General features: G+C 44.8%; 1 protein-coding gene across 2 annotated transcripts; it reads right to left on the bottom strand.

The window, feature by feature from the left end:
- Positions 1-1,260: 1,260 nt before the first annotated feature.
- MAN2B2 (mannosidase alpha class 2B member 2) lies at positions 1,261-24,448 on the bottom strand. 2 transcript variants are annotated; one of them, XM_078599510.1, is made up of 19 exons: positions 24,068-24,448; positions 21,974-22,120; positions 20,166-20,271; positions 18,570-18,749; positions 17,661-17,776; positions 17,387-17,564; positions 15,915-16,113; positions 14,735-14,925; positions 14,007-14,193; positions 13,401-13,534; positions 10,365-10,675; positions 9,258-9,449; positions 8,442-8,706; positions 7,556-7,675; positions 6,973-7,159; positions 6,450-6,626; positions 5,959-6,047; positions 2,784-2,901; positions 1,261-1,564 (listed from the first exon to the last, which is right to left on the bottom strand). In XM_078599510.1, exons 4-19 carry the CDS (start codon positions 18,603-18,605, stop codon positions 1,464-1,466), a joined length of 2,601 nt encoding a protein of 866 aa, XP_078455636.1. In that variant the 5' UTR covers positions 18,606-18,749; positions 20,166-20,271; positions 21,974-22,120; positions 24,068-24,448; the 3' UTR covers positions 1,261-1,463. The 2 variants fall into 2 exon arrangements, with proteins under 2 accessions (XP_078455636.1, XP_078455635.1); XM_078599509.1 differs by having other exon boundaries at positions 18,577-18,749.
- Between the last annotated feature and the right edge of the window lie 770 nt (positions 24,449-25,218).

Below are 25,218 nucleotides of genomic sequence, written 5' to 3'. Positions count from 1 at the left end.
TTGTTTTAACAAATAAACACGGGCTGTCGACCCACCTCTGGTATAAGTGTTGACTCCCACGTCCGATTCGCATGGTTGGCCACGTACGGTGCGAAAGAAGTTTAGCATACGTTATAACGTAGGGGGCGAGTCGGCAAGTTTACACCAATGCCACCCCGACACTATCCATTCCCTTCACCACTAACACTTTCCACAGCCCACGTGCTTATGCCCCTTTTATACCCGTGGCCAAGTAATTTCTCCACACTCCACGTTTCTTCACACAAACACAATCAGAAACACGCAGATACTATCGGAGATGGACAAACAGGCATAACCAGAGATACACACACACAGACGCACAATTGCACGTGCACTCATTCGGACATATTAGTCTGGGTTCAAATAGTGGCTTTTTTTCAGGACAAATTGCAACGGAATTGAAATCAGTTACATTTAAGTTGGAAGGCCCATGGTGGGAAACTGATAGCCATGCTTCATGTTTATCGGTTATATTAATGCAGTTTGTGAAAGGTAAATGGGACAGCACATTGTATGGTACATCATTGGAAAGCTCATTTAATCTTTCCAATGCATTTCATATTTTGTTCGTAGAATTCCAATTGTCACAGTTATAACTTTTTTTATAGTAATACGCGATAAAAATAGATCTGATTGCTTTGTTGTTTTTCACTCTTATTTTTATTATTTACTATTGATTGCATATGATATATGTACATTTGGCTTCATTATTTCCCTTCAGGACAATAGTAACAAATCAGCCAAGCTATAATAGAAAATTGTTTAGTCTGTAGTGATCAATTGGGATATGAAAACTCCATTGCAACTTTTAAGTGAAAAGGCTTGTGCTCGCACACATTAGGCCAGTGTAGCAAGAGGAGACACTATTCCAGTAACATCAAGCGAGGGTGTACACACGGCATAGCATTGCCGCTACCATCCCTTGTCAAATCGCTTTTGAAACACCCTCGCCAAATCCACGCAAGTGACATGACGCATGTCTGTGTGTGTGTGAGACGTGCAAATTGCGCGAGGTGTTTGGGAACAACTTGCATGTGTCGGATGCACAATGTATGAGACACGACAATGCTGGTTTCTCCAAACATAAAAAACAGGCCAAAACAACGCAGTTTTTCTTGCCCAGGTTCTTGCAAGGCAATGCGGTAGGTTGACAAGGTCCTATGGTGCTCGCTTAACATACTTTCCAAAGGTATCTTTTCACACGGGCAACCGCTATCACACCACTCGTAGCGCACAATATTGTGTTGCAATACTGTACATTTAATGATTCCTGACAGAAATACGGCGTTTGACATAGATTTAAACAAATTGTACTTGTGCAAACATTTAGAAGTTAATTTGACATTCATTTACAAATGTCTACAGTATTAGAAATCATAGAAAATATATTGAGTTTTTGAAAGGTTGCAGCAATTTTAGATATTAAATCTTCACAAAGAGTGTTAAATAATACTTTCAAAGTGGACAAAGAAGGTGCGAATTTCTTTGGGGAAAATAGTAATAATGAAATCGTCGTGGACCATTCTCTCTTCGTGAGCAGCCTCTGCAAATAAAATACCGTGCGTTAGTAAACGCAACGCTGATAGAACTACATCGGTTACATGTTGACAATGCATCGGTACATTAAGGAGAGAGGAGAATAAACCCCCACTGTGATTCGAAGACGAATTGCACTCACCGCCTGCACTGAACAAGGGGCTTCCGTGTGTCGCGAATGGTGGTAAAACGTGCACTGAAAACAAACCCTTCGTGTCACATGGGGACAGGGTGGACGGAAACGTGCTCTAGTGAAGCTTTTACGATTCAACTCACACTTAGATTAAATGGTGAACATTTGATGAGACGGTGAAAAACGAAATAATTCTACCGATGTAAGAAATTGTATTTTGTAATCTTAAAAACGATATATCCGTGATAATGTGGTCATTTCGTTTGCGATATGCATTTTCAGTTTAACAACGATGGTAAATTAAAATGGTTATTTTAAACAGTTATAAATATGCCCATGGATACAGGTAAATCAACTGAAGCCATTCCATCATCAGGGTAATCCAGAGTGAACGAACCTCTGCCTTATTTTGTGAACTAGAACCCATGCTACCTCATGGGCAATTGAGGCGTTTTAACAATTTGGTGGCTGTGTAAGGTCAAGGAAAAATTAACATTGTTGGCCTTACCCATGGCAAGTTTATACATTAAAAAAAACACTCCAAAAAATTATTCCGACTTCATATATGCCCACAAAGGTGGTCCCTACAAATATCTGCCAGTTAAATGTTTAAATCAAAACCACGTTACATCATGGGACCTCTTTTGCCAGTACCAAAATATACTAATAGGGGTTTTCCCCTTTTTTCTGGCAACAAAACTGACACTTTTTGCAAGGAATCATGTTTACATTAACCACAATACTTGCATTCAAATGCAAACAATAAACAATACTCTGATAATATATGCATTGTCTTTGAAACTGATTGGTCCACACCAGAGACAGCTTTCTTTGGAGCCTCGTCTCATATGGTGTTCGACCAGATGACGCCAACACCATATGAGACGAGGCTCCAAAGAAAGCTGTCTCTGGTGTGGACCAATCAGTTTCAAAGACAATGCATACATTACCAGAGTATTGTTTATTGTTTGCATTTGACTGCAAGTATTGCGGTTAATGTAAACATGATTCCTTGCAAAAGGTGTCAGTTTTGTTGCCAGAAAAAAGGGGGAAAACCCCTATTAATACAAAACCACGTTGTTGACAGTTTTACCTGCGCTCGCTTGTGCTGTCACATTCCACTGCCAGCGGTGGAGCTGAGCGACGTCCCACGTGCCTGTGAGTGATCGCTCCTCCACATGTCTCACTATGCCCAGTGAGGCCAAGAGGATCTGAAATAAAAACCATGACATTTTCTGCCTTATTCCTTAAGTATCAAAAGTGAAGCCTGTAAAAACTAAAACGATTTCCCCATAGACATAACTCAACGATACAAAGGGTTTGAGATATACAGCATCTATCATTCTGTTCAGCTCCTCCTCGGAACTAAATGGTGCATGTTTTAATGCTCCATGGAATGAATGCCAGACAACCGCATAGCAACATAAATGCGTTTTTTTTTACACGAAATGGAAATAGTAGATTTTAATAATTCATCATAATATTAAATGGAAAACAACGCCACTGCATTTCAAAGATAAATTGCATCTCACAATATTCTGAGGGATAAAAACCCCACAGCATTCAGCCCAGTGTCTGAAATATCCACGGAGACTGGACACATCAGAATTGACCTTTACAACATAAAAGCATTAAAGTAATAGACAAAATACAGTGTGGGTAAATAATAATAAAAAATACAGCCCCTTTGACAATCCGCTGTGGAATAAGGGCCTCCCTGTACCACGTTGGTAATGAGGGTTGTTTAACCATAATTCAGCACACTGGTCAGTTATTAAAAATTGCAGATTATAAAATCTCAACGAGCTTTATATCAAGGGCTGGGAGGGGAATTGGGTAAGAAGCGGCAAAGTTAAAACAGGAAATTCTTTCTGAAAGGTAAATCATTTTTTTGACGGGACTTGAATATCCCATCCGAACCAGACTCCCCGACAGCCTTAGGCAGAACATTCCACAATCCAAGTGCAACAGAAGCGAAGGCTCCATCGCCCAGGGACTTCAGCTTCCTTCTGAAGATGCAGAGGAGATCTAAGTCAGCTGACCTCAACAGTTCTTGTTGGAACTCAGGGGTCGCATCAACTCCCCAATATTTGGAGGTGCAAGATTATTCAGGGCCTCGAATGTGAGGATGACCTTGAATTGAATGTGGAAATTAACCGGCAACCTGTGAAGTGATGCACAAAGAGGAGTGATGTTGCCGCAGCTGTTTCCATTTCTGTAGTTCCAGTCGATGTTGTTGCCGCAGCCCTAACTGTTGCTGTAGTTGCTGGTGTCACTGCAGTTGTTGCTGTATTATATGTTGTTGTAGCTGTTTCCGTAGTTGCTGTTGTTGTGGTTGTTTTCGCTGTTGTCGCTGTTTCCATTTCTGTAGTTGCTGTCGATTTTGTTGCTGTAGCTGGAGTTAGTGTCATTGCTCTATTGTTGCTGCTGTCGGGGTAGTTGCTCTACCATTGCTGTAGTCGTTGTTGTTGACACTGTGGTACTTTCCAGGATGGCCAGACGAGCAAGGCCGCGATAAAAGTTACTGAAAAAAACTATTTATGGAAGTAAAAACACTCTAAAAGAGCTATGATTAAAATGGTTTTGATACAAAAAAAGCGCTACTCCAACACTAAAAAAAGGAAATACAAAGAATTACGTTAAACACACTGGAGCGGCAGTAAGACATGCCTATGTCCCCAGGCGTTTCGAGCGAGAGACGTGCGTGGTATCCCAGGACGAGCTCTGACGACATGACTTCTCAATGGATGGCCAGGAAATATATGCTGCAAAACCAGGCTTACACATTTCAGTAATTAGGGTTCACAGGAGGCAATAATGGACTGTTTATGTTCAAGCCCAAAAATATTTTTAGACATGTGCATGAAAAAAATGTTGTCCACCACAGCTAAGAGGTAACCGTAAACAAAACCACCCAGTGAACAATATATTTGGCATCGAAAGGCTTATTAGTCTCATTATTGAGTTAGTGCACCGTAAACATTGGAGACAGTATTCAGGAGGGTGACAGAGGACGAGCATCAGTGGCTATTTACGTTTGGCATGGTTCATTTAATAAATAATCAAACTCTTCGGACAAGGTAGGGGAGCCCACACTCCAGAGTCCATTTAAAATATAGGCCCTAAATGCGTCCATTAGTGAAATACGGTAATTGAGATCACACGTCAAGGTTATACAATGAAAGGCACAGTCTACTCACATTCGCATTGTGCACTTGTTTAAGATTCACAGACGTAACATGGTTTGAGGCCACCCTGGAATATGTGATTTTTAAAAAAACTGCATGAAAATTATGAACTGAAAGGCACCCTTTTAAGAAAAGCACAAAACAAAGACAACGTTCAGTGCCGAAAAGTTACGTTTACGTACAGTATTTAGACTCTAAACCAGTGTTGTTCACTAATTTTCAGAGAGGGGCCACTTTTGCCGATAAGACATCACTTGTAAGGGGTGCATTCAATTTGTGTATTGTCGGGGGGCCGTACGTCAGGGGCCGCACTAAAGGCCATCAGGGGCCGCCAGTGGCCCGCGGGCCTTGCGATGAAAAACGCTGCTCTAAGCTACATGGAGGAGCAAATAGCACGATGAATCCGTTTATCCGTTTACAATATAGGCTCTGAATGCCACCGATGTTGGCGAGTGACAAATGAACTGAATCAAGCACATTCTTCGCATAAAACGCAACTGACCAGCGTGGTGAAGTATGGTCAACCAACACCCAATGACAGCAGTGGATTGAAAAAAGTCTGTAAATTGTGGTTTTTCTATGTGAAAAGGTTGGATTTTGTGAACATCTACAGAACATGACAGCTACACCAGGCACACACTCTGGTGAGGGCAGATATGTGATGGACGTATCAGAATAAAAAAATGTATTTATACCGGAGGAATCCGATGATCTATAAAGCTCTTTTCACAGATATCTAGTTGGAGCACGGGGTCAGAACGTTATCAACAAACATGACAGAAACACGATAGGCGTGCAAAGTATCGGAAAGGTAAACAAATCACTTAAAAAAAATACAAATAAAACAAAACTATGTTTTACCTTATATGTACCGTATATAAGTAAGTTCGAGCGTCTTCTTGGTTCTTTCGGTAATGTCACGTAGAAGGGAAATAATAAAATAATAAAAATAAAACATAATAAAATACAATTCTCACGATGTTTCGGCCACAACGCAAGCAGCTTTAAATCGAAATTTAAGTTCGAGCGCTTTGGCCAAGTGAGACTCTGTGCTTTGCCTTGGCCCAAGCTTAGGGTTACCTTCAGGTCGATGGTGGCTGTCTGCGAGAGCACAGGATCTTCTCCCTCCTCGTACAGGTGCTGCAGCCTCAGCAGCACTCGTCCCAGGTCTGCGACAGCCACGGACAAACGCAAACCAGGTCTGTAAAACTAAAACTATATACGTGTAGATAAAAAAAATATTTTACCAGGTAAGGCCCACCGAATTATATAGCTCTTTTTAGAAGCGACCTGGCCACAAATGATAGCTTATCGAAGTGGCTTATCACGTGCAAATTTATAGCAGCCAAAATACTCTAAACACACGTTTCTAAATGTGGGGGGTAGAAACCGGAGGACCCGGAGAAAAATCCACGCGACTGACGGGGAAGCACGTGCAAACTCCAAATATACAGCAGCAGGCGTCAGGGTCGGGATCGAACCCACGACCTCCTGCATACCAGGAGAGGCAATTAACATCTCGCCACAGGCATCGTGCCCCGGGAAACGTGGGACAACCGTGCTCGACTCACTTGGACCGTGCGCCGTCGAGTTGGCCGCACCCTCGGCCTTGTGTCGGCGCAGTCGCTTGAGGTGCTTCTGGTGGTCGGAGCTGTAGCTCCAGCCAGGCAGCTGCAGGCTCAGCAGGTGCACGTTGGGTGGGAGAGTCGGAAGGGCCGTGGCCCGGCCAACGGGTACCACGCCCAACTCTGAAAACCGAGCAGCAGCATCGGCATACACACGCGGGGGTAGATGTATATGACTGTCTCTAAGAAATGCATCCTCTAAAATAACAGAGACAATACCACCTAGGGTTTGGATTAATAGGTAAAAGAGGCAGATGTCTCGTGACGAGTGCTCACAGATGCACCACCCAGGAGTTGGGAGTGAAAAGTGGCTGTGACATGGATGTATGTCGAACTTCTTTCGCACCGTATGTAGCCAACCGTGCTAATCGGAGGTGCGGGGAAGGGCAACAAACTAAACACGAAAAATGGGTTCTAAGGAAATGAGACGAAAGGAAGCCGTGGTGAGTTCTGCAATCGCAGGAGGGACCTGGAGTCTCTCCCACAAGCACTAGGGGACGATTCTCCAGCTGCAGCCCCATGCGCTGATAGAGCAACACGCCGTCGCTCTTCCTGGCCAGCACAAGCCAAAAGAGCGGTCGCACGAGCGAGGTGTCATTCAGCGTCAGGTTGTAGTCGTGGTTCTCGTTGTTCCACATCCTGCGGTGCACCATCACCTGTGGGGAGGATGAGTGGTCAGCTGCTGCTCCGTCATCGTCAGCTGTTGGCAAATGCCACCCCCATGGCGAATTGGAAGTTCCACATTTAATTTCCCCTACGTGAAGCAGAGCTAACTCCAGCTCATCCGCTTCAACTTGACACAGTTCACTTGCGCCAAGCTGAAGCTAACCTTCATTGAAATGGACATTTTACGTGCAATTAAACAAGCTGGCAGTCATTCTAGATTTGAAGCTTTCGTGACTGCAAGTATTCATATTCTTAGGTTTTTTTAGGTAAAGTCACGTAGGTAAAAAATTAAAATTAATAAAAGTAAAATAAAAATAAAAATCACGACGTTTCGGAGGCAACACAAGCTGGCAGTCGTAAAAAAATAGATAAAAGGATGCGTTTACCTCCATTTCTCCGTCGTGTAGACTCGCCACACCGTGGCTCCGCTCAGAGTGAACGGTGAGCCTCATTCCGTGCTCCATCACCTCCTCAATGAAGGCTGTCCGAACCAGTGGGTAGTAGTTCTTTAACGCAAAGAAAATCGTGCTCATTTATACGAGTACTCATACGAATATCCAGTCACTTATATATTTAAGGAATTGGTCAAAACATGCCAAGAACAATGGTCCCGACAAAGCATACAGCTCTTTCCGAGCAATCGATGGATGCGTTACGGTACTGCATTAAGCCGTGTGCGCGCATTACAGAATGTTGCCACATGCTGCCCCCACACAGACCCTGAGAAAAAGAGTTCCCCCTGCAGTCGCAGAGCAGGACAATGAAACACGAAGTCACCTGCTGCCCAACAAAACCACTCAACGGCGGCACCAAAGCACCCAAATCAACGTAACAACCAATGCTGCTGAATGGCCAACGAACCTCGACATCAATTTATAAGCCACTTTGTTGAGCTATCATTTGTGGCCAGGTCGCTTCTGAAAAAGCAAGTAGCTCAGTGGGCTTTACCTGGTAAAATAAAAACTAAAGTTGATTTTTGTTTTCGTAGTGATTTACTTACTTTTCCGTTACTTAGCACTCCCTGTCGTGTTTTTGTATTTCTTGTTGTTGAGACTTTCTCAACCCGCCCCTACTGCACATCTGTAAAAAAATCGCTTTACAGCTCACGGGATTCCTTCACGATGAATAAAGATTCTGAAAACATACGCTGCTGTTCCAGATACAGTCGCTTGCTTGCAATATATGTACGTCGGACTTTTTTCGCACAATACGCAACCAAACCGTGCAAATCGGAGGTTGCGCAGAAACACGCAGCATAAAAGCAGAACCGACCCTGGGCAGTTCGTTTTTGGGGAACTTGCGGTACAGCCGCCGCTGCATCTGGAAGCCGTTGTTGTCGGTGTGGAGGACGCGGCCGGTGCGCAGGCCCGTGCTGGTCCGCAGGACGGCCTCGCGGTCCATCGCCAGCGGCCCCACCCACAGCTCCTGCTCGAGCCGACGGCAGCTCAGATCGCCGGCCCCTGCCGAGCCGCCGGGGGCGTCATGCAGGCGCGTCAGCACCGCGTGGCGGTGAGAGCCGGGGGGTGAAGAGTCCTCGCTGGAAAACAAAGCAGCAGCAGCAGCAGGAGCAAATCAAATAATGGTGAACTTAAGAGGGGTAATGAAAGACGCAAAAGGTAAGTAAAAAAAAACTTAAAAAAATACGTGACCACAGGATCGGAGTTCCCGTTTGCACATCACGTGACATCTCCACACTGCACGTATATTGCACAACAAAGCCTTTTTTTATACAATCAAATCGAGAATGAATGTAGTAGTCATTATTTTAGCCAGCTGCAGGATAATGAAACAAATGTACATTGGTTTTATTAAATTGATACATTGTTTTAGTGAACTTTACATTTAAGTGCAAAATTATAATATTTTAAAAACATTGACATTATAGATGCATCTGCCGCAGATGCATTTATAAAAGGTGAAGGCACAGCCCTGTAATTGCCTGCTCAGGCCACTGCTGGTGGAAGCGAACTCCACTGGAGGCAGCCCTAGAGAGTCCCTCCAGAGGCATCTATAATAAACGTTTACGTTTTATTTGTAACCATGAGTCATGCAAAAAAAATCACGGTTGAAGCTGCATTGTTCACTCACCCGTAAAAGTACTGCCTGACCTCGGTGAGCAGAGGCCCTCTGACCACCTCCATGGACACAAATCGAGACACGTCCGTGGCTGGGCCCAGGGGAGAGAAGATGTAGTTGTCTGAAGGCTGCCCCACCGTCACGTTCGTCTGGCTACGGTACTCCAGAAAGCGCTGGGTCACCAGTACAGTCTGCGTAGAGACCCTGCATGAAGCCAGACACGCGTGTGCTGCATTACAACTGCAAGCCATGGGCTGCAGAGCAAAGCTGTTTTAATATTTCAATGTGAAAATATCACGTGTGCAAGGTAGAGTGGAGTGACTCTAGATGTGAGTAACTTCAAAATAAATGTATTTTAAGCCTATACATTTTATGAATTACCATTTACATGGATTGTGAAAAAAAATATTTATGAATGGCTTTCAGGAGCATGTCCTATAGCTTTTCCTTCATACGTATTTGTGAAAAAAATCACTTATTTATATTACACTTACATGCTTTCTACATGAACAAGTCATACTTGGAAAGACAAATGATATTCCCTTGAAATATAGTGAGAAGATGACTTGTCGCAGGTCACTTAAACCTGCAATTTACTCTTGATGGAACTTAACAATTATACATTGAGAAACCATAACAATTGGGTCCAGCAGTAGCTTAGTGGTGCGCGGAGTGTACTATGAACCCCAGTGACCTTCATTTAATTCAACGGCCAGCGGCGAGCAATATCTGAACCGGTTCTGGGTGTCCCATTCACGAACCTGCACTGACAAGCACGGCGAAAAATGACCGACACGGTGTGGGAAAGTCTTTATCTAACAGTGGATTGATGAAAGATATGTAAATGATTATAATTATTGATATAATAAATATATAATAACTGAATTACAGCTTTATTATTATTCTTGGTTCTTTCGGTAAAGTCATGTAGAAGGGAAATAATAAAATAATACAAATATAAAAAATAAAAATTCTCACGACGGTTCGACTGCAACACAAGCAATCGTCATCAGGTGTGAAATCCACAGCAAGAAAATTATTTAAATCAAAATTTACAGCTTTATTATTATTATATACACACATGAGGTTTGCACAGCTCCCACAAGTGTTTCTTCTTACTTGTCCGTGACGGAGTGCAGCAGGTTTGTGTCCTTGTCGAACATGAGCACGTAGCACTTATTTTCCACAGCAATGAGGTTGGGCCGTTCTGCGAGCCGCACTTCACCCGGGTGCGACCTCCTGGGGAACGACAGCGGTGCCGTCACGGAGGTGGGAAAACCAGCGGGAGCGTTCGGGCCGACCGCAGCCCGGCCTGTGCTCTTCAGAGAAGCGGATGACACCTGCACTCGGAAGCTGGAGATGCCCAGTGGGTCGAGACGCACGGGAAAATAGACGGAGAAGTCCTTGTCTGACGCTGCTGATGGGTAGACCTGGCAGAAGCGATGGAGACACACGCCCGTCGGGTCCACAGTTTTTGATTTTAAGTTTAAGGCTTGGAATTTGGGTTTGTGCATATTAGTGTGGTTCCACATTAGCAAATGTAAAAATATATGTGCTGTTTAAATTTGAATCCATTTGAATATATTTATAAAGGCTGATATATGTTTTAAATATATACCTTAGGATGTGCCTATAATACAAATGGTGTTATTTTATTTAAGGTATGCCATTAGCGAGGCCTCGAGTGAAATGTACAATTGTAAAGTCATTAATTTTAAGTGAATAACTCGCCACATACATACAATTTCTTAACAATGCACGGCCAAACATTTTTAATTACACTCATCGGTCTGTACATAATTATATTCTATTCCAACGATTAACTTGAATTACCCACAATTACTGATCATACCAGGCATGAGCATTTTTAAATACTAACTAGATCTTTATCTATACATTCATTATCCACAAGCAACCACGAAAGCGAAAAATGTTTAATTAGTTTTCCACAATTTAGATATTGATGTACAGGCCCCACAGTCTTTGCGGACAGCTTGCCTATTGCCAACGGAAAGCTCTTGCTGTTGCATTTGCTTACGAAGCCTGACTGCTTATGGTTTGCATTTCTTAAATACTGCTGAAGAAACACTGATCCATAAGGCTAACAGGATGATGGAATGAAATAGTATTAATTGTGTATATGTGGCGAGCCCAACAAAGTTATTAACAAAGCAGCAAAATGGCAGACACAGAGAAGTGTAAAGATCAGTTTAACACGTAGGCTTTCGCGACCAATATTGTTCATAATCAACGATTTTTGGGTTTAGATCGCGTTATTTATAAATGTGTCGTAACCCTCCACCACCCGACACGGCCAATCAGTAAAAAAGTGTCACGTTGACCAAAGACAAATAGTTCACTGCTTTAGCCCACCGGTGTGTTTAAGCGTGAAACCACAACATTTACAATTTGAGTACGACGTTTCGCTGGTAATTGCATCCAGCATCATCGGGCAATTCGCCAGAATGGTGAGGCTCTGCTGTGTCTCCCGTTCTTATATAGAGCAGCAGCAGGGTGACGTCATCATTAACTCATTAACTCATCAGGTGCAAAAATTCTTTAAACAAAGGGAGGGAGCAGCAATGGGCTCTCCTTTATCTCCTGCTATAGCAAATTTGTACATGGAAAACTTTGAAACCAGAGCACTTGCCTCGAGCACATTAAAACCATCCTTTTGGTTTAGATATGTGGATGACACTTTGGTTGTCTGGCCACATGGTAAAGATACACTTAACGATTTTCTAAATCATCTCAATGCACAAAACCCGGCCATTCAATTCACCATGGAAATGGAGGTGAATAACACACTCCCGTTCCTGGATATTTTACTTGGGCATGGCCTAAATGGTAAAATAACACACAGCGTTTACAGAAAGCAAACGCACACTGATGCCTATCTGAATGCAGATTCACATCATCACCCAGCTCAGAAATCCTCTCTTATTAAGACGCTCATACATCGGGCTAAAACAGTGTCAGATGATGAAAGTCTAGTGAGAGAGATTAAACATGTTAAAGAAGCACTAAGACAGAATGGCTACAATAATGCTCAAATTAACAGAGCACTAAATGCCAAATCACGATCGCAAAGCAACACTGCTGAAAGCGATCAGATTATTAAAACAATAAAAATACCATTTATCTCAGGAGTAACTGACAAATTAGCCCGTGTTTTGCAAAAGCAAAACATTACAGTAAGATTTGGTACAGTACACAAAATTCAACAACTAGTAACGTGCACTAAAGACGAACTACCTAAATTATCAACAGAAGGTGTATATCGGATTAATTGTGTATGTGGCAGATGCTATATTGGACAGACAGGGCGTAACGTTAGTGTAAGACTAAAAGAACACCAGAGAAATATTAAACTATCGCAAACACAACTGTCGGCAGTGGCTGAACATGCTTGCCAACAGGGACACTCAATTGATTTTGACAACGTTGAAGTGTTGTGTAAAACTAGTTACTACTGGCAAAGACTAATTAGAGAATCCATTGAGATTGAGAGGAACAGAAATAACTTTAATCGCTCGGACAGCTACAGGCTTAGTGCGTCCTGGAAGCGTATTATTAAATAAGATGCATTACAATTCCTTATAAGGGAAACAAGCACTAACTGATTATTAATGTAGCATAATCACAATAGAACACAATCCAAATGATTACTAATCTACAACTCGCATCGTAACAACAGCCGTATTACTAATCAAGTATATAATTACAATAACCCCCCCTCAAATCTTTGCACCTGATGAGTTAATGAGTTAATGATGACGTCACCCTGCTGCTGCTCTATATAAGAACGGGAGACACAGCAGAGCCTCACCATTCTGGCGAATTGCCTGATGATGCTGGATGCAATTACCAGCGAAACGTCGTACTCAAATTGTAAATGTTGTGGTTTCACGCTTCAACACACCGGTGGGCTAAAGCAGTGAACTATTTGTCTTTGGTCAACGTGACACTTTTTTACTGATTGGCCGTGTCGGGTGGTGGAGGGTTACGACACATTTATAAATAACGCGATCTAAACCCAAAAATCGTTGATTATGAAGTGTAAAGATGCCTGCAAGGGGCTACCAGTGAACGAAACGGTCATGCCCCAGCGACCTAACGCGCCAAGGGACGGCGAGAATAATAGGGCATCGTTACCTGGGTAGGAACAGGTCGGCCGTGCTGGTCCCACACGGCCACCTTTGGGCTGGACACCGTCAGGTTGATGAAGGAGACCACCTCCCAGCCCAGGGGGTTGTAGACAACCACTGTGCTGCCCTTCCGCAGCACGGCTGTTGGAGCAGCAAGGGACTTCAATGACAAATAATGGCGTGCTTCTCAACAAATGCTTACACACAGAAGGGCCTCTGACGAGTCTACGTAACCCACGACGAGCATTGCGCAGGGAGCAGTGTTTTTAACACATTCTTCTTGTAGCGATGCTGCTATACATCACGAAGACACACCAAACTTATTAAGCACATGTGCTGGGGACAACTCGAAAAATAGCAGGAAGAAGGCACATTTAAATTTCGATTTAAAGCTTTCGTGACTGCAGGGATTAATCTTCTTGGTTCTTTCGGTAAAATCACGTAGAAGGGAAATAATGTTTTATGTTTTATTATTTTATTATTTCCCTTCCACGTGACTTTACCGAAAGTACCAAGAAGAAGGCACATTTGTTTTGCAAACAACCGAAGGTTGCTCGATTGACCGACTGATCGGGCAGCAGACCGGTGAAAACATACGGGCGTGCATCCGTGCCTGCGCGGAGCTGCAGGATGGGCGAGAGGAGGCGCATGCCGGAGGGGGGCGGCAGGCCGGGCACGAGCGTGCTCAGCATGCTCGCCAGCGCCGGCGTGACGCCCGCCACCCCGTCCGCCAGGTCGCGCGCGTACATGTCGCGCACGGGCGGCGACTCCGTGCCCGTCACCGCGTCGTGGTGCTGCACCTAGAGAGACGAGGGTCACTCGCCGGGTTTGCTACTAGCAAGTCGGAGAGATCAAACTCGGAAGACGTTTGTCGTCAAGTGAGAGAAACGGAGCATTTGCGAGCTGAATATGGGCGTGAACCAGGTTATGATGTGGTATATGCAGGGTCGTTCAAAGGGATTTAGAGGGCCGAGGTAAAGTGCCAGATGAGGCCCCTTCTGAGACCTCTTCAAACCTTTCTAATGGACCCAGGGCCTGGGGTAAATCGCCGAATCTATCGTCCCTCTCTATAGCCCTGAGATTATCCATGGTTAGTTTGTTGTCATTCTCCCGCACCTCCGATTAGCACTGTTGGCTACGTACGGTGCGAAAGCAGTTCAACATACACACGTACAATTCACAGGTTCATAGCACAGTGCAATCACCCGTGTTCCGATCCGTGAACGCGCGTCTGTGGACGCGTGAACTTGAGCGAGCGTTTTGCGCACGTGGCGACGTACGTCTGGAAGTGTGAGCGTGTTTGCGCGTGCGACGAGCATGTGCGTGTATTCGCCACCGGACCTGAGCCGAGGCCCAGCGCAGCCGCCGCAGCTGCTCGAGCACGAGCAGCTCGTCCTGCGAGGAGGCAAGGCCCGAGCGCACGTAGAGCGTGAAGAGCGTCTCGGCCGCGTGCAGCACGGCCTGCGCCCCCCGCGCCAGCCCCTTCAAGGTGTTGCGGCTGGCGTAGAAGCCGGTCCATGCTGACTGCCAGTCTGAGTTAAACGCGGTGATGGTTCGAGGCATGGGAAGGCATCAAACCGTAAATAAGCACGTTGCTAAATTATTTTTGTTCCATTCGATTTCACATTCTGCCTGAAACGTGTAATGATAACCTACAAACAACTGCATTTTTAGAATTGTATAATACTTTAAAAAATCACTACAGTACAGTTTAGTCTGAGTATCACCAAGAGACAGAGGTGAAAGGCGGAGTCTCACCGGCTATACATGTTTACGATCATTTTACTTTGGTTTGTTTGTTCAGTTAGTTTGAAGTGCTATGAGCTAAATATCACAGGGCACCAATGACTCTACAGGCAGGGTTGGAAACCACAGAGCGGTCCGCACTGGGTTTGATGGTTTACCCGAGTCCACCCACGTGGTTGGCTACGTACGATGCGAAGAAGTTCAACAAATACAGTAATCCCTCGCCACTTCACGGTTCAAGTTTCGCGGCCTCAGTGCATCACGGATTTTTCGAACTGATTTAAAGGTCTCATTATACCTGTGCAGTAACACCATCATCATCATCATTCATCATCACATTCATCGAACTGCACAGGTCTGTCATCGTCGTCATTGTCATCGTCATTGTCATCGTCGTCGTCGTCATTACTGGAGTCAAGTCTCAAGATACTACTGTCATTGGTGAGTGTAGAACACCATAATACATATCGTATGAGAGAGAAAGTGAATGTATAATATTAAGGTTTTATAATTAAATAGATTTAAGTAAAATATATATATAAAGTATAAATATACATATTTTAAACATTCTGGTACCCACACACACATATACGGAAATTCCTAGGGGGCCAATCCTACTTCGCGGATTTTCACCTATCGGGAGGGGTTCCGGTCCCCATTAACCGCGATAAACGAGGGATCACTGTACGTACGTACTCTACTCGCACATCCCCCCCCCAATCCCCACCCGAGTCTCACGCAGCGCTCGGATGAAACCGCTCGCTCCCCATCATACCCGAGGAGTACGGCAGAAAGTCTCGCTCATCCCGCACGTCCCAGCGAAGCCCCGCCGCCTGGACGCTGCTGAAGAACTCGCCGAGCGTGGCGTAGCGAAGACGAACGCCGTGCTCCTGGCTGTGCGCGTTCACGTGGGCCATGAGCGGGTCCATGTTGTCGAACTGCACGGACGCGTTGAAGAACTGCTTGTCGCAGCCCTGCAACAAAAAACAATCGGAGCACGCGCCCAACGGGGAGTCACTTCGTAACCGACGACAGCATCTGAACCGAACGAGGAGAGAGGCAGTGCGCCGAGAGCCATCGAGCGATTCGCAAATTTGTGATCAGCCTATATACTTGCTCTACGTGCACATTTTTTCTTCTTATTGTTATTTTTCGATGAACAGCATTTGTATCCACATTCTGGTATTTACTCTTCTTTTTCCATGCATGTATTGTTCATCATCATGAATGATAAATCCGCTGCTGGGCGAAGGCTGTCACCATCTCTGAGGGTCCTGTGCTGTAACAATCTATCGAGCCATGACGGATTGTTGTCCTTCCCCCGCACCTCCGATTAGCACAGTTGGCTACGTACGTTGCTAAATAAGATCAACATCCATAATCCTTTTTACCAATGTATCCTGACCAAGACCACTTTTTCTGAACGGTCAATACGAGGATTACAACTTCTGTGTTTACTCCATTCCATGTGTTCCTTTTTCTGTCAGTGAATTCCCAGCAAGAGGATGTCCTCTGGTCTAACAGCGTTTTGAAATGAGGCTCAAAAGAAAGCTGTCTCTGGCGTGGACCAATCAGTTTCAAAGACAATGCATATATTATCAGAGTACGTTGTTTGTTTGCATTCGGACCACAAGCATTGCGGTTAATGCAGACATGATTCCTTGTAAAAGGTTTCAGTTTGGTGTTTGAATATCTTAACACCTGTTTTGTTGCCAGAAAAAAAGGGGAAAACCTATTCTCATATCTTGGTACTGGCAAAGGAGGTCCCATGATGCAGCTATCAATACTTCTCTCCGCACTGTTCTGCTTTCGTTCCATTTCATTTGCACAACTTTAATCACATCATGCTGCAGCCATTTTAAACTGAGCAACATGAATCACATCAGAAAATTAACCATTTAATATCAGCTTTACGATTGTGACTACTTAACTGAGTACCAGCCTGATCGTTTTGTTTCATCCATGCTACAATCAACTACCAAACTACTCAAAGGCTTGCTCTGCGCAATTTCATAACTTCATCCATTATCTCTCTTCCCATACTCTCAAAACCCTTATCAATTCATGTGACATATTATCTCTCATCTACCACACCTTCAATAGTGGTGTTTGTTTCTGGCCGCCCTGTTGTTTTGGATTTTTGGGCCTCTGCTCAGCATTTTTCTCATCAACCGAGGTGATAAAAAAAACTAAGATGGCTTAAACCACGTGTGCGTTTGGAAGCACGTGTGGTGCGTTGCCGCGTACCCAGGGCCAGAGCAGTGTGTTGGTGCGGAACCACGCGGCTCGCTGACGGATGTTTGCCACCATGGTGTCGGCGTAAGGCTTCACGGTGTCCGCTGTAACTGGCAGACTCATGTTGGGGTAGATACCATCAGCCGGCGGGTCTGGGAACAGGGCTACGCCATTCCAATAAAATCCACTCCTGGGAAAGAAACAACAAAGAACAAAACATTGTGGCATTCAGATGAACGCTAATTTAGTTAGTCTCACCCACCCCCCACCTAGAGGCAGCCCAAACCTGTTTGAGAAGGGAAGGGCCGAGGGGGTGCAGTAGCTGTACTCGTCCATGACATGAGTGAAGATCTCCTGTCGTGCCCCGAGTGAGCGGGAGCCCCTCCACACGAACTGCAGCTTCTGGAGGATGACGGCACACGGGTTAGGGCTGTGTGTAGCTTGCCGAGCCGCCCACACTGGGCAGCCGTGAAAAAAGAGCTTCACGGCCCATCGGATTTTCCTCCAGTCGAAATAGAGGTTGTGATACTTCACCTCATGTTTGACCCGTGTCAAGTTGCAGGCTATAGGGTTACATCGTTCTGTTATCACAAACGAAACTCGCGACGTGTGATTGCAAGTTCGGCATTCCATCAATCACACAATGACGGTGGCTGAGAAGCCAGCGGTAGGTGCTGCATATGAACAGTTTTCAATTTACATTCCGCGAGGGCAAAAGCCAACCTTTTTGGGAAATAATAAGTATCACGTCACTGTATATCTAAATATAAATGTAGGAAATTGGCCTGGAATTTAAAGGTGTAAATGCGAAAGACAAAATGCTCGACTATAATTTGTGATGACCAACAATGGTCTAATTATTTTAAGCATATGGACAAGGGTGGTAACCGTGAAAGGCGATAACACTGCAAAGTTAAAATGACAATAATTAAGCATCTAACGATGCATTGATTCATCCGTTAAAATGATTACGCCCAAGCGTCGAACAGCACATTTAGCAAATGACATGGAACGGGTTTACAGGAAGGACTGATTCAGTCACTGTAAGGCTATTTGGCACTACAATCACTGCCATTTATAAAAATAAATATATATCATTGAATCAACACGTGACCTTAAGCCCTGACACTTCATAAAATTGCGAGGTGGGAGGGCTACGTTGCATGCCTGCTATAACAATGGTAATGGCTATTACCAATGACCTGCGACTGTTGCATGGCGTCCTTGGCATCGTAGTCGATACGAGAGATGAGGTGGGCGTTGAATCCGGCCATCGCGAAGAGGCTGGGGGTGGCGGCCGAGGCGCCAAATGGGTCCACGTGCCAAGAAAACGTCGGCCTCACACCGAACGTCTCATACAGGAACCCATGACCCTCTGCCGGCAAATGGACGAAACAAACGGCAACGGTTGTGTACAAAGGTGCGGGAGAGCACGTATGCTCACTTTTATTATTCTTGTTGTTGTTGAGGCAGCCAGGTGTCTAATGGCGAGTGACCTTGCCTTTAAATCATGAGAGCTTCATCGGTGGCAATTCAACTCCATTACCCGCAATGGTAATATGCAGGGGTGTCATTACAGAATTGTAAAAAAAATTTAAGTGACCGGGCTACGCTGATATTGGTTCTCAAGCACAAATGTAAAAAAAAATAAACTCGCCACATCCATTATTAGCAAAGCCTTCTTCACAAGAATCGTCACTGTGCAACATGTCAGCCAAGTATACATTCGTCTGCTTTAAGGCAGTTACTAATGATTGTGGAGAGCTTTTTGACATATGCTTGTAGTTTATTTAAAAATCCTTTATATTAAGTTCGCTTGCTTGCTTACGACCGTGCAAATCTTTCGGTCGTTTTTTAACCCACTTCCCGTGATCCAATCGAGCTGACATTTTCCACACAGACTCATTGTGCGTGACAATTAATGTTCGTCAAATTTTTTTTCCAAAATTTTACACTTTTTAGGACCAAAATATTATATGTAATCACCAATTGCATAATGGTGCAATGCAATCATCTGACCCATAGGTGGCAGCCATCTCAAGCCAGAGATCGATAGGACTCTAGCTGCCACGCATATAAAGGATTTATAGTGAAAAACTTTGTTTTTACGGGTTATACTTGTTGTGTATGGTCGATAGGAAAATATGTCATTGTATTTAAATAAAGAGGTTTCCTCTGGGCGAAGTTTGGCAAATGCAAAACCCTGCATACCTACACAGGTAGTCCTCTACTTACGATGAAGATACGTTACGACGACCTCATCGTCAGTCAAAAATATCGTAAGTCGAAGATGGCCTCGCCTACCCAGGAGTCTTAAAGAATGGTGATAATTTAGCAAAACAGAGCAATTTACAGTACCGTACTGTATAAACTATATACTGTGTGTATCTATTAATTACAATGCTGTATTGCCCAGTAAAATGTAGAGTTAAAAAAACAAGGTAAATTCCTAGCCTATCTATATGAACCGCAATTTAATAGAAGTTTTTTTCAGGAAACAATCCTATCTGCTATAAAAACTTTCAACATGCATTGAACGTATCGTATCGTGGTAATCCTAAAATGAAACCGCTAAAGCTACCTATCATGCATGCATTGAACGTATCGTAACGTATCATATTGTACTGTACTCACCAAGATTCGTACCTTGGTATGCTGCTGCGTTTTGCCTGCCGCGCGAAATTTTAAATATTTAACAATTTTGTCGTATCGCTATCACCATCGTAAGATCGAAATATCGTAAGTCGGACCGTCGTAACTCGGGGACTATCTGCAGTGACGTTATTGTTACCCGTGAGCTGCAGGATCTGGGCACTTAGCTCAGTGACGGCCTCGTCATGCATCACTTGGCCCCCAATTATGAACTCCAGTCGACCTTGCTTCACCAACTCATGCACCTGGGCAGAAGCAGTAATGAGAGATGCGTGCATTTTAAAAGTAAAACAACAAGCGCTGTTTTAATTGCCAAGATGTTTTACGTTTCGAACAACTTTAATAGACGTTGCCAAATGTCTGCTTCGATGGGCTGAAACATTTACAAAGTTATTTACGAATACTAACGTTAGTTTTCTTGTATACTGTCACTGAAAGGAACATTTTGACAGTTCAACCACCTGGCCTTCTGAATTTCCTGTCCTTCATTACTCTTCGTTTATTGAATACACCCAGTCCCTTCTGTCAAGATTTGTCTTTCTTCTGAGTGACAGAATTATAAAAAATACTGTTATTAATTTCATTTCACCTATTAACACTGTCATCACCAACATTCGTATTGTAACGTGGTTTTGTATAAACAGTGGAACATGAGCCTCAACCTTGTTAGGTAATGGGCCTCCATCTTAATACAACCGTGAATTATTTACTCATGTACACAGCAGTGAACTGGTTTCCTGCTGCGTTGACAAAGTTGTGAGTTAGGGAAAATTGCCCGAGGTTTGGAACTCCTTCATCAGCAATTATGAACAGTACTTAAAACGTAAAAACGAACATCTACTCTTGTAACTGATTCACGTTAAGACACCATGTGACACATGCAAGTCCAGCCTTAAAAAAAACAACTGCATGTGCACACAGACCACATCTTCCCACAGTAAAAAAGTTAAATATATTTACATCTAATAAAAAGGCATTTCTCTATTTAAAAATGCTGCTCATACTCGCAAACGTAGTCACATCGATGTCACTAACTAATGCTGCTGATTAACAGGAAAGCATCCCGAGTACATACGTTATACATGCACTGCAAATAATCCACCTGCCCAAGCCATGTATGTTACATTTTTACAGCTGATGGAGATTCTCAGGATCTGGAGAGCATGACAAATACAAAATTTGGGTTCCTACACCACATGTAGACAGACCACTGGCTAGTTGGAGAACCACAACAGTGGTGGGCTGTGGATTGCCCAATATCTCCCGTAGCTCTCCACAGCTTTGAAAGATACTACAAAATAAGTATAACCCGTAAAAACAAAGTTTTTCACTATAAATCCTTTATATGCGTGGCAGCGAACTTAATATAAAGGATTTAAAAATATATTCGCCTGTGGAGTACGCAGGGATCGATCCCGCGACCTTTGGCATGGGAAGCGAGGGCGCTACCAACTGCGCTACTCCGCCACGGCCTGTGGAGGGGTTACGCTCTGGGCTCTTACACTGTGCGTTCTATTTGAATATATGTGAAATAAATATTTTTTGCCTAAAAAGTGTAAAATTTTGGGAATTTTTTTTCACGAACATTAATTGTCTCGCACAACGTGTCTGTGTGGAAAATGTCAGCTCGATTGGATCACGGGAAGTGGGTTAAAAAACGACCGAAAGATTTGCACGGTCGTAAGCAAGCAAGCACGCAAGCAAGCAAGCGAACTTAATATAAAGGATTTAAAAATGGGAGACCGTGAAAAAAATCATCCCGTGGAGCGCAACAAAAAGCTTCTCTTGAAGTCGTTGGCATCAATTGTGTTGGACGCGTAAAATTGTATCTCCGGAGCGAAAGACCGCGGGTTTCCACGTAAAGTGGAGGACGAAGAGAGCAAAGGGTCACGTTAGCGGAAAGACCCAGCTGGGCCCACCGATGCCGTTGCACTCCGGGGGCCACACCTGCTGTTTCTGCTCGGCCGAGGCCACGCCGTCCCACCAGAGGCGGAAGAATTCCTGCTCCACAGCGATGAAGCGCCGCTCCGGTGCCTTGAGCAGCTCCTGCACCACCGTGCTGTACACGTTGGCTGCGTAGGCGTGCATGCTCTCCTGCAGGATGTACGCGGTGTTAACATGGGACGATCGTTTTTAATGGAAAAAAAAATTAACCCGTAAAAATAAAGTTTTTCACTATAAATCCTTTATATGCGTGGCGGCTAGAGTCCTCTCGTCCTTTGGCTTGAGATGGCTGCCACCTATGGGTCAGATGATTGCCTGCCACCATTAAGCAATTGGTAATTAAATATAATTTATTTTTTCCTAAAAAGTGTAAAATTTTGGGGGGGAAATTTCACGAAAATAAATTGTCACGCACAACGAGTCTGTGTGCAAAATGTCAGATCGATTGGATCACGGGAAGTGGGTTAAAAAACGACCGAAAGATTTGCACGGTCGTAAGCGCGCAAGCAAGCAAGCAAGTGAACTTAATATAAAGGATTTAAGAATGGATCATACACTGGGACATGATAACAAATGTATGTTAGTAGCTTCAAAAAGTCAAAAAGTCTCCACTCACATCATGGGACCTCCTTTGCCAGTACCAAAATATGAGAATAGGTTTTTCCCTTTTTTTCTGGCAACAAAACAGGTGTTAAGTTTTTCAAACACCAAACTGAAACCTTTTACAACAGACATGATTCCTTGTAAAAGGTTTTAGTTTGGTGTTTTAACAACTTAACACCTGTTTTGTTGACAGATAAAAGGGGGAAAAACCTATTCTCAGTCTCCACTTAATCACCATCATTGTCAACACGTGGCCTGGAATCTTCTCCAGGTGGTCTCCAGAGCCCGGAAGCACATTTCGTTGTGGTATTGTTGCAAATTCTCAGAAGTGTTAAACATTGTTTTAAGTAGCCTGTATACAGAACGATAGGCCACAGTTGTGCGGCCTGAGTTCGATTCCCGCTCACGACCAACACCGGTGATGCACGCATGTTTGCTTTAAGGCAGTGCTATAAACAAATGCGTTCCGATTGTTGCGTTAACATCAATATGCAGCACTGTGATTAACGATTTTTTTTTAAGTTGCACAATTACAATGACTATATTCAGCTGAAAATATAACTTGTACATTTCTTCATCCATTAAACACACGTTGATCATATTTATTCACGAATCCCAGTACTCTAAATGGATTCGCATGGGTTGATTAATTATTGGTCAATTTGCACCCGAGTATGTTGAGGCATATCATGAATCCGTTCACCATTCAATCTCATGCTGAAATTTCATTTGGGCAAGGGCCCAACATGGCCCTTAAATCAATACAATGGCCCATGAAGTGTCTCTTCACGCCGTGTGGTTTGTGTTGGTGGGCGCGGGGTATTATTTGACTCTGCGGTACCCCAGAGGTCGCAATCGGGTACCCGATACCCGGCTACCGGTACCCGGCCGGGTACGGGTACCCGTTTGCGACCCTGGTGCGGCCGGGTACGGGTAGGCCGTGAGTCACTGGTGAGTAACCGTTTGTCACTCATTTTGGGTAGGGTACGACCCTGGTGCGGCCGGGTACGGGTACGGGTAAGGAATCAAAACCCGTTTGCGACCTCTGCGGTACCGTCACTCGCCACGCTGGATCTGTGGGCGTTACGTGAAGGCGGGGAGCGTGGACTGAGACGCACCGCAGGGTATAAATGATATTTGTTGTACGGCTGGTGAACTTCTTTCGCACCGTCCGTAGGCATCCGTGCTAATCGGAGGTGCACTGCCCTCTGCTGACCACATCGGAGCCAGGCATTTGCTGTGATTTTCGCCGTCTTCGTCTTTCGTCAACTTAGACGCACTGTCATTAATTCTCACAAGGCGGATCGATCTCTCGCATCTATTACCCTGCTGCCTCCGATTCGCACGGTCGGCTACGTACGGCGCGAAAGAAGTTCAACATACACACTTCAATACTTGCAAACGGTTACGAGAACGCGATTCGAGCCCGCACATCTTCACTTGCCACTCGCTACCCTATCTCAGCCTTACCCCCCCCCCTTCCTTGTAACTCACCTGCACCGTGTACACCCAGCCCACGTCCATATGACTATGGGGGACCACGAACACTTCTAGCTCCGCTTCGACGGAATGAACCAGCAGGCACGCTGTGCACAGGACGAGCAGCCTGGTCCATGGCCAGGCCGCGAAAGGAGAGCCGGGGAACATGGGGGGTTGCGGAGGCGATGATGGGATAGAGGCGAGACGGGCGATGTATATTCCGTACTATCGATTTAACACGGCACTCGCAAATGGGAGTTCGGTCGGAGTTGGCTTAAAAGAGTCTCATCGACAATACCGCAGCACGTAGGCCTAAACAAATGCAAACGCCACTGGAGTGGACGAGGAACTGAGCCCGGGGTAGGAAGTGTTTCAGCTGTTAAATAATGAAATCTGACGGCGCGCGGATCAGCTGATCGGAAGCGCACGTGGTTCCGAGTCTGTGCGCCGGGCAGCTGACCGGGAGAGACGCACGCGGCAAAGGAGACTTTTAACTTTTAAACAACTTTTATTGCCGCCAGCAGCAACATCACTGGAGGCGATTCCGATATGAAATACACAAAGTCACCAGCAACACAAATAAACGCTATAAATCCACGCGCTGTGGCGCTAAATACAGTGCGCACAACACAAAAGCTAAGTCACATGGTGGTGGTGGTCATCGCGCACGCCACGGTGACGAGCGAGCGCTTCAGAAGGTGAACACCACGAGGGTGTCGTCCACGCTAGTACAGAGAGAGGCTTGTCCGGCTCCCCAGCGTTCGAAGAAGACGCGCACATCACCGGCATATTGTATGATACATGGCGTGCTCCAGCCGGAGCCGCGCCTTAAGCAGACCCCTGAACACTGGAAGCACGGTGGAGTTCCAATAAAATACGATCGATGAATACGATTAGCAGGTGCAGACTTGCTGCACGCTGCTCGTTCTTGCAGGACAGTAGCCCCGTGTGAGGTCGAGTGATAATTTCAATGATAAGCATCTTGATTGTGTGTGGTGTGTCTGTTGTCGGGGGAGCGGTAGTGTAGCGGTTAGCGCGCTGCGCTACGAACCTGGCGACCCGGGTTCGATTCCCCGCTCACGGCCAACACCAGTGGCGATTATCTGAACCGGTCCTGGGCCTCCCCTAGGTCGACGCAGCCTCAAATAATTACCTGGTGCGATGTG

Source organism: Lampetra planeri, chromosome 12 (genome assembly GCF_965212315.1).
Source record: "Lampetra planeri chromosome 12, kcLamPlan1.2.h2, whole genome shotgun sequence".
Classification (NCBI taxonomy): Eukaryota; Metazoa; Chordata; class Hyperoartia; order Petromyzontiformes; family Petromyzontidae; genus Lampetra; species Lampetra planeri.
The sequence above is the reverse complement of the archived record's forward strand: the minus strand, read 5'-3'. Positions and strand labels throughout refer to the sequence as shown.